This window comes from Leptodactylus fuscus, chromosome 10 (genome assembly GCF_031893055.1).
Source record: "Leptodactylus fuscus isolate aLepFus1 chromosome 10, aLepFus1.hap2, whole genome shotgun sequence".
Lineage (NCBI taxonomy): Eukaryota > Metazoa > Chordata > Amphibia > Anura > Leptodactylidae > Leptodactylus > Leptodactylus fuscus.
Window position 1 is genome coordinate 85,947,280 of NC_134274.1, and position 13,473 is coordinate 85,960,752.

Genomic DNA, 13,473 nt, shown 5'->3' on the forward strand with positions numbered 1-13,473 from the left:
TAGATGTAGTCCTGGAGGGTCCGTGTGCGATGTGCGGGGTGGTCGGGGTGTCAGTGGCTGCTCATTACTGCAATACATCTGCTATATATCTCCTATATACTGGGGTAGTATATATATACTACCCCAGTATATAGGAGATATACACGATATATATATATATATATATATATATATATATATATATATATATATATATATATATATATATGGCCTCCCTGCCCTCCACAGTGCGGGCTATGTAACCTGCACATCACATAACACCAATGGGCACCTACATCAGAGCTTTGGCCATGTAACTAGTGATGTGCCGGACTCACCTGCCTGTGTCCTATGGAGAGGAGACTCCTAGTATTACAGTCATGGATGACACAGGAGACACAACAAGATACAGAGGAGCTTTATTAGTGTTACCAAAGAAGGAACGTCTGGTGGTGCCAAAGCAGAAAGAAGGGAGAGGGAGGGGTACGGAGCTCGTGGGTTGGGGGTTTGAGTGTCTTTAGGGTCTCCTCGTTCTTGTTTGGGGCGTTTGGTTGTCGGTGGGTGTGGGGTAGACAGGAGATGGCGGGGCTTAGGGGGTATAACAGTCCCTGGAGTCTCATCTTCCTCTTCGTTGGTGACCGCTATATGTGGGGTGCGGCGGGTGTATTGGGATAAATATAACAGTCCATGGAGTCTCATCTTCCTCTTCGTTGGTGACCGCTATATGGGGAGGTGGGGGTGGGGCGGGTGTATTGGGATAAATATAACAGTCCGTGGAGTCTCATCTTCCTCTTCGTTGGTGACCACTATATGGGGAGGTGGGGGGTGGGGTGGGGCGGGTGTATTGGGATAAATATAACAGTCCGTGGAGTCTCATCTTCCTCTTGTTTGGTGACAGCTGGACACGTATTGGGCAGCGATCTCCACAGTGGCCTCTTCTTCTCCCAGTAGGATGTAGAGTTTCCTCTTCTCCCAGTCTGGGATGTGGGCGGAGAGTCTTTGGTAGTAGACGGCCCTCACAGCTGAGTATTTGGTGCAGTGTAGCAGGAAGTGGGTCTGGTCTTCTAGGGCCCCCTGGTCACAGTGCTGGCACAGTCTCTTCTCCCGTGGCTTGTACGTCTGCCTGTATCGCCCCGTCTCTATCTCTAGGTTTTGGGTGCTCAGTCCCTGCTGCCTCCCCTAAATCCCGTCCCCTGATGTAATCACTAGGTGGCAGTAGTGTGCACGAGAAGGGAACTAGTCTCTCGGACAGTGTATAGGCAGGCTATATATATATATATATACTAGCTGGTACCCGCGACTTGGTCTGCGGTGATTGTAGCAGTGGGTATATACAGGCGTGGGTAAGGTTTTCGTACTGTGTATAAGGTCTGGGATATGAAATGTAAGTTTGTATCTTGTTTTTGCTGTAATTCAGAGAATCCGTGAGACTTTTGTGTTGAAGTTACTTTGTATTTGAGCTGATATATATATGGTGTTGTGAGAAACTTTACATAGTGACTTTGGGACAGAAGTATGTGAAGTTAACCCTTTCCCGCCAATGGCATTTGTTGATTTTCGTTTTTGACTCCCCTCCTTCTAAACCCCATAACTTTTTTATTTCTCCGCTCCCAGAGCCATATGAGGTCTTAATTTTTCCTGGGACAAATTTTTCTTCATGATGCCGCCATTATTTATTCTATATAATGTACTGGGAAGCAGGGAAAAAATTCAAAATGGGGTGGATTTGAAGAAAAAATGCATTTCTGTGACTTTCTTACGGGCTTTGGTTTTACGGCGTTCACTGCGCAGCCAAAATGACCTGTCCCCTGTATTCTGTGTTTCGTTACGATTCCGGGGATACCAAATTTATATGGTTTTATTTACATTTTGACCCCTTAAAAAAAGGCAAAACTGTGTTAAAAAAAATTTTTTTGAAAAGTCGCCATATGCCGACAGCTGTAACTTTTTTATACGTCTGTGTACGGGGATGTATAGGGCGTCTTTTTTTCCGGGACCAGGTGTACTTTGTACTTCTACCATTTTCGGGAAATGTTATTGCTTTTTATTCAAAATTTTATCAGAATCAAAACAGTGAAAAAATGTTGGTTTGGCACTTTTGACCATTTTTCCCGCTACGGCGTTTACCGAACAGGAAAAATATTTGTGTAGCTTTGTAGAGCGGGCGATTTCGGACGTGGGGATACCTAACATGTATGTGTTTCACAGTTTTTAACTACTTTTATATGTGTTCTAGGGAAAGGGGGGTGATTTGAACTTTTAATCCTCTTTATTTGTTTTTATATTTTTTTAACTTTTTTTAAAACTTTTTTTTTTGCATTTATTAGACCGCCTAGGGGTATTGACATGGGTGGGCGGTGTCGCGGATTGTCAGAGCGGTGGGGGTTGGCAAACATGGCTGCTCCGGAGCGTTATAGAGAGCCTCCTGGAGTATCGTTAAGGTGAGGGGCAAAGTGGTAAAGTCTATGTATATGTGATTGTGTGGGGTTAGGGGCGAGGCTGTAGAGGGCAATAGGAATTTTGTGGCTTGCTATGGTCCAAAGTGTGTGAGATTGCAGAGATGGTGGTGTGAGTTTGGGGTTTGTGGGGGTCCTGGCACAAACGTATGTGTGCTATTGTGACGAAAAGTAGCCTATTGCGCAATCGGGTGTATTAACTATGTTTGTGGAAACTTTCAGCCAAATCGGTCGAGCGGGTTTTGCGTGATTGAGGAACAAACATCCAAACCAACACACAAACATACAAACTCACAAACTTTCACATTTATAATATTAATAGGATATATATATATATATATATATATATATATTATACACACGCCTATATCTATCACATGGAGCAAGGATGGGTTGGCTCCTGGATTGTGGCCAGGGACCGGTACTACAGCTCATTTCCATACACTTAAGTAGGATTGAGCTGCTGCTGTACTATGTGACTAGTGAATATGACATCATTAGCATAGGGAAAAGGCCACAGAGCTGAAATTTGGGTGGGGGGGCTAGCTGTCAGACCCCCAACAACAACATATTTATGACTATCGTAAGGATAGGTCATCAATATATAAGACCCGATAATCCACGTTAGACTGGACCAAGCCTCCATGCTTATTACTCAGAAATAAGGCTGCCGCACTCTCTTAAATGTCACTCTGAACAGCTGATCGGTGGAGGTGCTGGGTGCCAAATCTTCACCTATCTGATAATGATGATCTATCCTAAGGTTAGGTCAATACTTAATTCTTTGCACATGTTGTCCCAGTCAATAACTTTCCCCTCTGAGCCCACCGAGCCCTCTGTAGACATGATTCCATCATGGTGGACATGGGACCATCTTTATATCAGCACCCCCATGGTATAAGGCTGCCTAGTACGTACATACTATAGGGCCCCATCGTCCGTCGTGTCTGAGCCCCCCATTCCCTGGTTACACCTTGGATAACACTACATTGCTGCTCTCCCTGTATATTGAGGACGCAGGAGGCCATACTAAGTATAGGGGTACTCTAGCTACCACTGGAGGCCATCACTGCCTATGGGGCACTCACACTGACTGACACTGTCAGAGTAATCTAGGGTCCATTATGGGGCCACTTGGGCTGATACAGAGCCCTAATACAGTCGTGTACATAAGCCATTACTGCCTGTTTGGGTGCCCGAGCTCTCACTATGGGGGCACTCTGGCTTTTATGTTCATAGACAGAGCCTGTACTTATACCTCTGTGTCCTGGGGCCCTCTGGCTGTTTTCATATACACAGAAGCATCAAGGGGTAGGGTACACCACTACGGAACCCTAACACAATTTTGTGGGGGAACTCAGGCTATACTATTGGTGATTGTAGGCTTTTATCCATACACACAGAGCCTGAGCGGAGGCGACGGGGCTCTTCACACCACTATGAAACCCTAATACAGTTGTGTAGGGGTGCTGAGGCTCTGACTATGGAGGCACTCTAGCTTTTGTTCATACATGCAGAGCCTGTACAGAGGCATCGGAGCCCCTTCCACCTCCATGGAGCCCTGTGACTTTTCTCCATATACGCAGCAGCGTTGCGGGGCCCCTTACACCTCTACTGAGCCCTAATACAGATCTGTGGGGGTGCTTGGGCTTATACTTTGTGGACACACAGAGCCTGTACAGAGGCATAGGGTGCCCTTTATACATCTCTATGGAGCCTTGGGGGCACAGTGACCTTCCTCCATATACACAGCAGCAGCATGGGGCCCCTCTATGGAGACCTACAGCTCTATCAGGTGCTGAGGCTCTGACTATGGGGGCACTCTAGCTTTTGTTCATACACGCAGAGCCCTTTATACACCTCTATGGGGGCACACTGACTTTTCTCCATATACACAGCAGCATTATGGGGCCCCTTCCACCTCTATGGAGCCCTAATACAGCTCTGTGGGGTGCTGGGCTCTCACTATGGGGGCACTCTAGCTTTTGTTCATACACGCAGAGCCCTTTATACACCTCTATGGGGGCACACTGACTTTTCTCCATATACACAGCAGCATTATGGGGCCCCTTCCACCTCTATGGAGCCCTCACACAGCTCTGTGGGGGTGCTGGGGCTCCCACTATGGGGGCACTCTGGCCATGTACTAGAAGCATTCTGTCTGGCACTGTCTCCATACATGAGGGCCTTTCTATGTTATGGGGTGGCTAGGACCTGAGGCACTTTGGCTATCAGTGACAGTGGATGAACACTGGGTAAGATAAATAAAGCTTTCTTACATAAAAAAAAAAAAAATCCGTTGTCCATAGCGACCAATCACAGCGCAGTAGTCATCTCTTATGCCGCGCTTTAAAAATGAAAGCCGCGCTGTGATTGGTCTACACAGCGCGGCTCATACTGCAGTATCTTACAGCGGGAGATATAAACTACACCTCCCAGAATGCCCTGCAACGCGGCCTTCCGGGCAGTGACGTGTCGTGTGGGCGGGGCCTCGTGCTAAAGAACCGAAGCAGCTGCAGCAGGAGACGGGTGAGGAGAGCGAGTGTGTCCTGTATGATGCCGTGTGTGAGGGATGGCGGCTCCGTGTAACGTGCTGCTCCCCCGCCTTCAGTAATGGTTTGGACTAGTTAGAGTAGTCACCCCTGCACTTCCAGTCTCCATTGCTGCTTAGAGGGGAGTTCCAGAGAATACTTATTTACTCTTAAGGGAGTTCTACAGAAACAGCGCCACACTAGTCTTCAGGTTGTGCCTGGCATTGCAGTTCAGTTCTATTAGAGTCAATGGGGCAGAGCTGCAGTACCGCACAAGACCTGTGCAACCGTGTGGCGCTGTTTTGGAGAAATCCCATTAACACGTTGGGTACCTGTTCTCTATTTATAGCAGGCAGGACAAGCTATACAGTATATCCATAGGGAATTGGACTAGTAGCCCAACGGGCCAGCAAATGGCTAAACTCCCATTGAGCTTGAGCCACTAGGGGCTGACATAGAGGCGAGGTCAGGTATAGATGTGGCCACTAATGTCTCTCCAGTATACTTGGCCCCCTATACACTTTGGGATGCCAATAGTTAAACAGTTCCATATATAGTCCTAGGAGTTCTAGTAGCCACCCAGGCTACCATGTCAGCGACCAGCGCCCCCACAAGGATCCTTATACTAATCCCTTCCTTCAGTTGTAACTTTTTGTCACAGGACCCCCGGTGATTGCAGCTGTGGCACCCCCAGAGATCAGCTATTTATTGCCTTGGTTTTGTGTACACAGCTCCTGTGCAGGCTTATGGGCCAGGTTTATGCAGCTGCTGCTCCCTGCCTACAGATGAGAAAGAAGTCTTACAAGTAGCCCGGTCCGGCAGACATGGATTCCTCCTCTGCGTAGTTCTGATGGTCTGCGGTGACTGAAGGTCAGTACACGCACAGCCATGTCAGAGGGGGAGGGGAGGATACACGGATATTCCCACTGAGCACTGAGATCACGGCATTACACTTGTAATTTAGTGCAGTGACCGTGGGCCACCTCCACTGACAATGGTAAAGACTGTCCGGCATGCTGGGAGTTGCCGTTTGCCAGACTCAGCGAGCCACTGGTTGGGTGACGCCGGTCTAAAGCAATGTTATGTTGTCTTTACAGTGTTTCAGTCATAAGAAAGAGATCATGAAGACACGAAATAGCGAGTCTCTGAAGATGGACAGGGGTCACATGACGGAGCGAATACTGAACCTGACCCTGGAGATCATCTACCTGCTGACCGGAGAGGTGAGTCCGGGGAGAATCCTGCTCAGATACTGATCAGAAAGGGAGTCTATCATTCCAAAATGGAATGGCACGTTGGACGATTCTACTCCGACCTTTGCTTCTCCCTGCCGTTTCTGCATCTTATGCAAATTAGGATCACGTCGTTCCCCCCAGTGCTCCGAGCACCCCCGCGTCATAACTCTCCACCACCCATTTTATGTCTCTGCTCACTCCACTCTTCCTCTTCGCTGGAACTTCTTCCTTTCACAGCGATCAAACGCAATGCCGTACATCTATGTAACCTCACGCATGCGCAGTTGGTTCTGCCACTTTGGGTTCAGGCAGCAGTGGCGGATCCAGGGTTTGCGGGGCCCTGGGCAATTGACTTTGGCGCAGCAAATTAGGCCCCGCCCACTTTTATGTTGACTCCGCCCATTCTCATTCATTTTTCATGTGATTCCACACAGTATAATCCTCCTACGGTCACCCATAAATTATATGTCCCCCCTCCATCTCTCCCCATTTTCATATACACTCTTCATCTACCCCTAGTTTCATGTCCCCCCCTCTATCTCTGTCCCCAGTTTCATGCCATTCTCCCCCTTTATCTGCCCACAGTTTCATGTCCCCCCCCCCATCTCTGCCCCAATGTCATGCCATTCTCCCCCCCTTCATCTGCCCCAGTGTCATGCCATTCTCCCCCCTTCATCTGCCCCAGTGTCATGCCGTTCTCGCCCCCCTTCATCTGCCCCAGTGTCATGCTGTTCTCCTCCCCTCCATCTGCCCCAGTGTCATGCCGTTCTCCCCCCCTCCATCCACCCCAGTGTCATGCTATTCTCCCCCCTCCATCTGCCCCAGTGTCATGCCGTTCTCCCCCCCTCCATCTGCCCCAGTGTCATGCCGTTCTCCCCCCCTCCATCCACCCCAGTGTCATGCTATTCTCCCCCCTCCATCTGCCCCAGTGTCATGCCGTTCTCCCCCCCCCCTCATCTGCCCCAGTGTCATGCCGTTCTCCCCCCCTCCATCCACCCCAGTGTCATGCTATTCTCCCCCCTCCATCTGCCCCAGTGTCATGCCGTTCTCCCCCCCTCCATCTGCCCCAGTGTCATGCCGTTCTCCCCCCCTCCATCTGCCCCAGTGTCATGCTGTTCTCTCCCCCTCCATCCACCCCAGTGTCATGCTATTCTCCCCCCTCCATCTGCCCCAGTGTCATGCCGTTCTCCCCCCCTCCATCTGCCCCAGTGTCATGCCGTTCTCCCCCCCCCTCCATCTGCCCCAGTGTCATGCCGTTCTCCCCCCCCTCCATCTGCCCCAGTGTCATGCCGTTCTCCCCCCCTCCATCTGCCCCAGTGTCATGCTGTTCCCCCCCCCCTCCCCTTCATTTGCCCCCCAGTTTCTTTGGGCCCCCTCCATCTCTGTCCCCAGTTTCATGCCGTTCTCTCCCCACCACCTTCATGTTCTCCAGTGTCATGCCGTTCCCCCCTCCCCTTCATTTGCCCCCCAGTTTCATGGGCCCCCTTCATTATGTTCCACCTTAATATTTAATACAAAACAAACACTTACACTCACCTTCTATCACTCACCTTCCATCACTCACCTTCCATCGTTCCCCCGACGCTCCTCTCTCTCACTCCAGTCACATACGCGATGCAGGAGCTGTGACCTCAGCTCCTGCTTAGCTGCGGCCCGGCTTGCGTGTGTAAGTGTGATGTGATGACGTCATCGCGCCTACACACACAAGCCGGGCCGGAGCTTTAAAGCAGGAGCTGATCTCACAGCTCCTGCATCGCGTATGTATTCGGCTCATCGGCGGACGGACGCCGATGAGCTGAAATCGTGACAGGCAAGTGCCGGGGGGCCCCCAGAGGCTCTGTGGGCCCCGGCACTTGCCCGACTATGCCGAGCTGACCGGGACCATTTTGTTAGGGCCGGGTCGCCCGGCCCTGGATCCGCCCCTGTCAGGCAGAGCTCACTGCACATGTTCGGGCAGCCATTTTCCGGTGGTACTGCAATACTCAAAGGAAATTCCATCACAGACAACGGAGTAGAATTGGGGAGGTTGAAATCCAACATGCCCAACCTTGCTGCACCCTGATTTCTGCCATCAGGGTCAGTCAGGTGGCTCCTGTACGCTGCAGATAGTTCAGCAATCGATGGGGTTGGCCAAAATACATCTGGTGTGTATGGGCAGAAACAATTGTGAGATGTCCTGCCCTATAATCTCTATCAGTGTTGGTACAGACAATGTGGTGAAATGAATACTTAGAATTTACTATGATTTAGGATTACATTCCTGCAAGAAGCGTTTGTGACGATGTGAAATATGGAAGTCATGTCCCAGGAAGGCCGACCCAAGCCAGGAGCTCCATCACCAAGCGTCCAGATGAGAAGATCCTGGACCTCACCCACAAGATCCTAGAGCTGCTGAGCGGAGAGGTGAGCGCTACGGGGAAGGCCGGGACATTATACAGTAACTGGAGGGGTCGGGGTGATGACTGTACCATTGTGTTGTCAGGTTCCTATAAGGTGTCAGGATGTCTCCGTCTATTTCTCCATGGAGGAGTGGGAGTATATAGAAGGACACAAGGACCTGCACAAGGACATTATAATGGAGGACCCAGAGCTCTTGGTACAAGCAGGTAAGTAGGTGATAGGACATCCAGGACCCAGCTAATTGGGTGTGTACTACGACCTCTTCACTGAATACCAAGCACAGCGCTGTGCCTATCGTGGTGGCTATTCTTGGTATTGCAGCTCAGCCCGTTCCAACAAAAGTGTCCAAGCTTCAAGTAGGCCATGTGACAAATGAAAGTCACTAGCCTGTGAAGCAGAAGTGGCCTCCGACAGCAGCACTGTGGTGTTCCCGGGTGTCCGACCCCACAGTCATGTGTTGATGGCTTATTCTGAGGTTAGCTCATCAATATTTAACTCTTAGAAGACCCCTTTATTGAAGCATTTTGGCTATTTATGCCACGTGCCTGTTCTAAATGGTCGGACCCATCTAACAAAGAGCTGCCAATATTCACATCTCCACACTTAGGTTGTAATGGTCCGAGATCTCCATTCCTGATTCCTAAACGTTTCGACAGTACTACAGCCAGGCTTCTATTTTCGTTATTTTTTTTTTTAATTTCATCTAAACTCACTATAATATATCTGTCCCCAGCAGAAAGACCTCAGTCCCATGTTACAGACGATGATGATGGTCAATGTGATGGAGAAAGTGAAAGTATCATTCCGAATGATGAAAACCCCTGCAGGCCTGATGAGCACTTGGCACTAGATGGGCCATCCCACTGTGACCAATCTATAACCTATCCCGTGGCTGAAACTAACCCCACAAAGATGGCGTTTGACTCTATCCATGTAGAGGTGGGATTGGCCACCCATGAGAAGAGACATCGAGAAGACTTGGAAAGCTATTCGTCTTCTCAGCCTCTGGCATCAGAATATTCTTCACGGGTCAAGGAAGAGTCGAGTTTTATTGAAGATCATTATGAAGACTCTTGTGTTTTCACTCCAGCCGGACTTGATGGTTGCGAATATTCTTATATTACAGAAGATGACAACGTCGGTGTCAGTGGCAGCACACTGACTGTAATGACGTGTAGCGATTGTGGCGACCGCTTTACTATCGAGTCAGATGACGTTTGCTTCGAGAGGTTACAGCCCTACAGGTGTCGAAAATGTTGGAGCTATAATTCAGGGGCCAATGATAGGGGTCTCCCGATAGCGGCCGCCTCTGAGCCCCCAAGAACCTCTAACTATGTGTCCGAAGACTATGAGAAAGGCAACATCGATCGTAAGAGAAGCTTCGCGAGCAGAAAACTTCTAGAAAATAAAAAGGTTATTCGAAGAAAGAAAGCCTGCTCTTACCCCAAATGGGGAGGTTATTCCGAAGACAGCGGCACCCTCAATAGCTATAACACGCTGCCAGAAGCCTTCATCTGTTCTCATTGCGGGAAGTGCTTCAACCACCTTACAAGTCTGGAGCTCCACCAGAAGACCCACATGGTGGAGAAGGCCTCCTTCATCTCCCAGAACGGCAAGTACTTCCGAAACAAAGCCCTTCTTAAGTCTCATCAGCTCGGTCACACCGGTGGTAAGCAATATAATTGTTCCGAATGTGGCAAAAGTTTTAAACGTAGTCTAAGCCTAGTGGAGCACACGCAGCTACACACCGGGGAAAGAAACTTTACCTGCCCCGACTGTGGACTGAGCTTCACCCAACGGACGGCCTACGTCAACCACCATAAGCTCCACCAAGCTGGAAAACTTCACTTTTGCTTTGAATGCGGCAAGAGTTTCCGGACGAAGGCCGATCTCACCACCCACCAGCGTATTCACATGGGAGAGACACCATTCCCTTGTCCGCAGTGTGGAGAGAGTTTCACAAGACGCGCAAACCTGGTGAGACATCAGCGGATTCATACGGGAGAAAAGCCATTTTCCTGTCCTGACTGTGGAAAACGCTTCACACGAAAGCTAGGTCTCATGAAGCATCAAAAAATCCATTCGGGAGAGAAAATCTATGAAAGGGGATATAGGAAGAACCCCTTCTCCTGTACTGTGTGGTAGTATACGGCTCCGACAGACATCTATGTTATAATAGTCCTTGCAGTTTGGGTGGAGCTTCCTTCAAGAAGACATTTCATTGGATTTTTGGGAACCTTTCGCAGGTCTCTTAGTTCGGATTCTGGTCGGCTCATTTGTATGTAAGGGTACATTCACACTAACGTTATTGAAGTCCATTGCTTTCATCCATCACAGGACGAGAACAACAGATTTAAGGGTACTGGTCTTGCTGGGCAGGCTGTTCTATGACTGTATAAGCCTTCCGTTTTTCTGCTGCTGATATCCTCGGCTGCAGAGCATTTTGCGTTTGTCTCTGAGACTGTGGGCATGTACAATAAGGAGCAGTCTGCCCTCCTCCCCCTCCTCCATTACTGATACTATCAGTTTCTATATATGTAACTCTGTCTGGACTAACTGTATAATATCAAACAAATCCAGGAACAGTGAACTGCAAATACAGGGTAAATACGTGCAGGCATGCGGATAAAGCAGAGGAGATGAACAATCTATGAGCACAGTCAGGAAAGCTGTTTGGTGTCTGTGAATAATATCCCGTCTGTAATCACATGAGCAGCCAGAAGTAGATACAGGTACCTGGAAGACTTATCTAGCATTGTAAGCTGTGCGATTTGCAGAATGGTCAGTCTTTTGCACAGAGCAACATGTGTGGAGGCTATGAGGAGAATCAACCCCTCCCTATTCACTGCGTGAAGACAGAACAGAGCTTGCCCTCCACTCACTGTGAAGATGTCTTACTTTTGGCTGGTATCTATGGATGGACATTTTTAGTCCAGAATCACTAGCTCTATTAAAGGGATCCTATCCTATCATTCAGACGACATATTTTCTAAGTACCACGTCGGAATAGCCTTAAGAAAGGCTATTCGTCTCCTACCTTTCGTTATCTTCTCCACGCCGCTGTTCACCTACAATCCTGGTTCTTGTCGGTACGTAAATGAGTTTTTTTCACAGCACTGGGGCGCTCAAACAGCACTGGGGGTGTCCCCAATGCTGCCAGAGAACTCTCCAGCGTCACCTATCTTCTTCTGCAGCGAGGTCTTCACTGCGTCTTCTTCCGGTGGGGGCTTGTAACTTCTAGGCCTCCAGCAATCCGACTGCACATGCCTGCCGGCCACGAGAAAATGGCCGCTTCCAATACTATGTAATCCATTTTTCTTGTGGCCGCAAGCATGCGCAGTCGGCTTGCCCTAGGCCCGAGGCCTAGAAGTTACAAGCCCCCACCGGAAGAAGAAGCGGTGAAGACTGGAGAGTTCTCTGACAACATTGGGACGCCCCCAGTGCTGCGAAAGAGCTCATTTACATACTGAGAAAAAATGGAATTTTAAGCGAACGGTGGCGCGGAGAAGACGACGAAAGGTAGGAGACGAATAGCCTTTCTTAAGGCTATTCTACCGTGGTACTTAGAAAATATGTCGTCTGAATGATAGGATCCCTTTAAATGAGACTAAGTTTTCTATCGTTAGTTGTACAGGATATTGAATGGCGCCATTACCGAGTATTGCAAACAATCAGCCATCGTGTCTCTGTGAACTGAAAAACGAAAAAGTTATGAGTCTTAGAATGTGGGGAGGGGAACAATGGAAATACAACAATGAAAATTCGGCTCGGTCATTAAGGGGGGAGAAACATGTTTGGGGAGAAAGTCGCACCCGCAGGACTAAAAAGTAAATGAACCCGACAGAAGTAAACTCCCGCCATGTTTTTCGCATTAGAGTAAATGGGAAGAGCCGCCGATGGAGGGGCCGATGGCTGAAACATTTAAGATGAGAGCAATGGACTCCAATAACGTAGTGTGAACGCGCACTAATATTTATGATTTCGTGTCTTGTCACAATTTTGTCCTTTATTTTATTAAAATATTTTTACGTGTTTGACGCTTTGTGGAAGTATAAAGTGTAAGATGTAACAAATAGAGATGAGCGAACGCCCTTTGATCGAATAGGTATTCGATGGAATATCATGGCGTTCGATGTATTCATTCACAATCGAATACAAGGCGGCATACTCAGTAAAAATTTGTGTCCCCTCCCACCTTCCCTGGCGTGTTTTTAGCACCAATAACAGCGCAGCGGAGGTGGGACAGGAACTACGACAACGGAGGCAGTGAAAAAAATTGAAAAAATCCATTGGCATGTGACCTGCCATTCATAAGAACGGCCATCGTCATATTCGTGTCATTTCAGTTTTGGAGTGATAGGGAGAGTGCGGTGTCAGACTGTCAGTGCGATACAGGGCTTTGGTTAGATAGGAATTGTCAATAATAACAGCTCAATAATAGCTAGCTAGAAAATCATGCAGCGGAGGACGTGGACGTGCATACCCAGCTGTATATCCACCCCACAGTCCAGGTACTGGAGAGGGGCTGCCAGCAGTGTCCCTCATCAGTAGCAGCAGAGGACGTGGACGTGCATACCCAGCTGGGTGTCTAGTCCACAGTCCAGGTACTGTAGAGGGGATGCCACGAATGTCCTTCGTCACTATGAGCAGGGAACATGGGCGAGGATGTGGATACCCAGCTGTATATCCACTCCACAGTCTAGGTACTGGAGAGGGGCTACCAGCAGCAGGGGACATGGGCGAGGACGTGGATAACCAGCTGGGTATCCACCCCATAGTCCAGGTACTGGAGAGACGCTGCCAGCACCCAATTTACTCTTCCTCCTCCTCCTACAACCCCAGCCCCTAATTCTGCATGTGAAATTTTTTTTA

General features: G+C 48.9%; 1 protein-coding gene across 2 annotated transcripts; it reads left to right on the forward strand.

Moving 5' to 3' along the window:
• Positions 1-5,699: 5,699 nt before the first annotated feature.
• LOC142219339 (gastrula zinc finger protein XlCGF48.2-like) lies at positions 5,700-11,853 on the forward strand. Of its 2 annotated transcripts, none has more exons than XM_075288317.1 (5): positions 5,700-5,836; positions 6,064-6,189; positions 8,452-8,604; positions 8,684-8,807; positions 9,335-11,853. In XM_075288317.1, exons 2-5 carry the CDS (start codon positions 6,088-6,090, stop codon positions 10,744-10,746), a joined length of 1,791 nt encoding a protein of 596 aa, XP_075144418.1. In that variant the 5' UTR covers positions 5,700-5,836; positions 6,064-6,087; the 3' UTR covers positions 10,747-11,853. The 2 variants fall into 2 exon arrangements, with proteins under 2 accessions (XP_075144418.1, XP_075144419.1); XM_075288318.1 differs by having other exon boundaries at positions 9,338-11,853.
• Positions 11,854-13,473: the final 1,620 nt, after the last annotated feature.

Bases quoted from the DNA above. Each gene is read 5' to 3' on its own strand.
- LOC142219339 (XM_075288317.1), top strand. From the start codon at position 6,088: ATGAAGACACGAAATAGCGAGTCTCTGAAGATGGACAGGGGTCACATG. The intron at 6,190-8,451 runs GTGAGTCCGGGG...ACTATGATTTAG, and splicing joins TCTACCTGCTGACCGGAGAG to GATTACATTCCTGCAAGAAG. The intron at 8,808-9,334 runs GTAAGTAGGTGA...ATCTGTCCCCAG, and splicing joins AGAGCTCTTGGTACAAGCAG to CAGAAAGACCTCAGTCCCAT.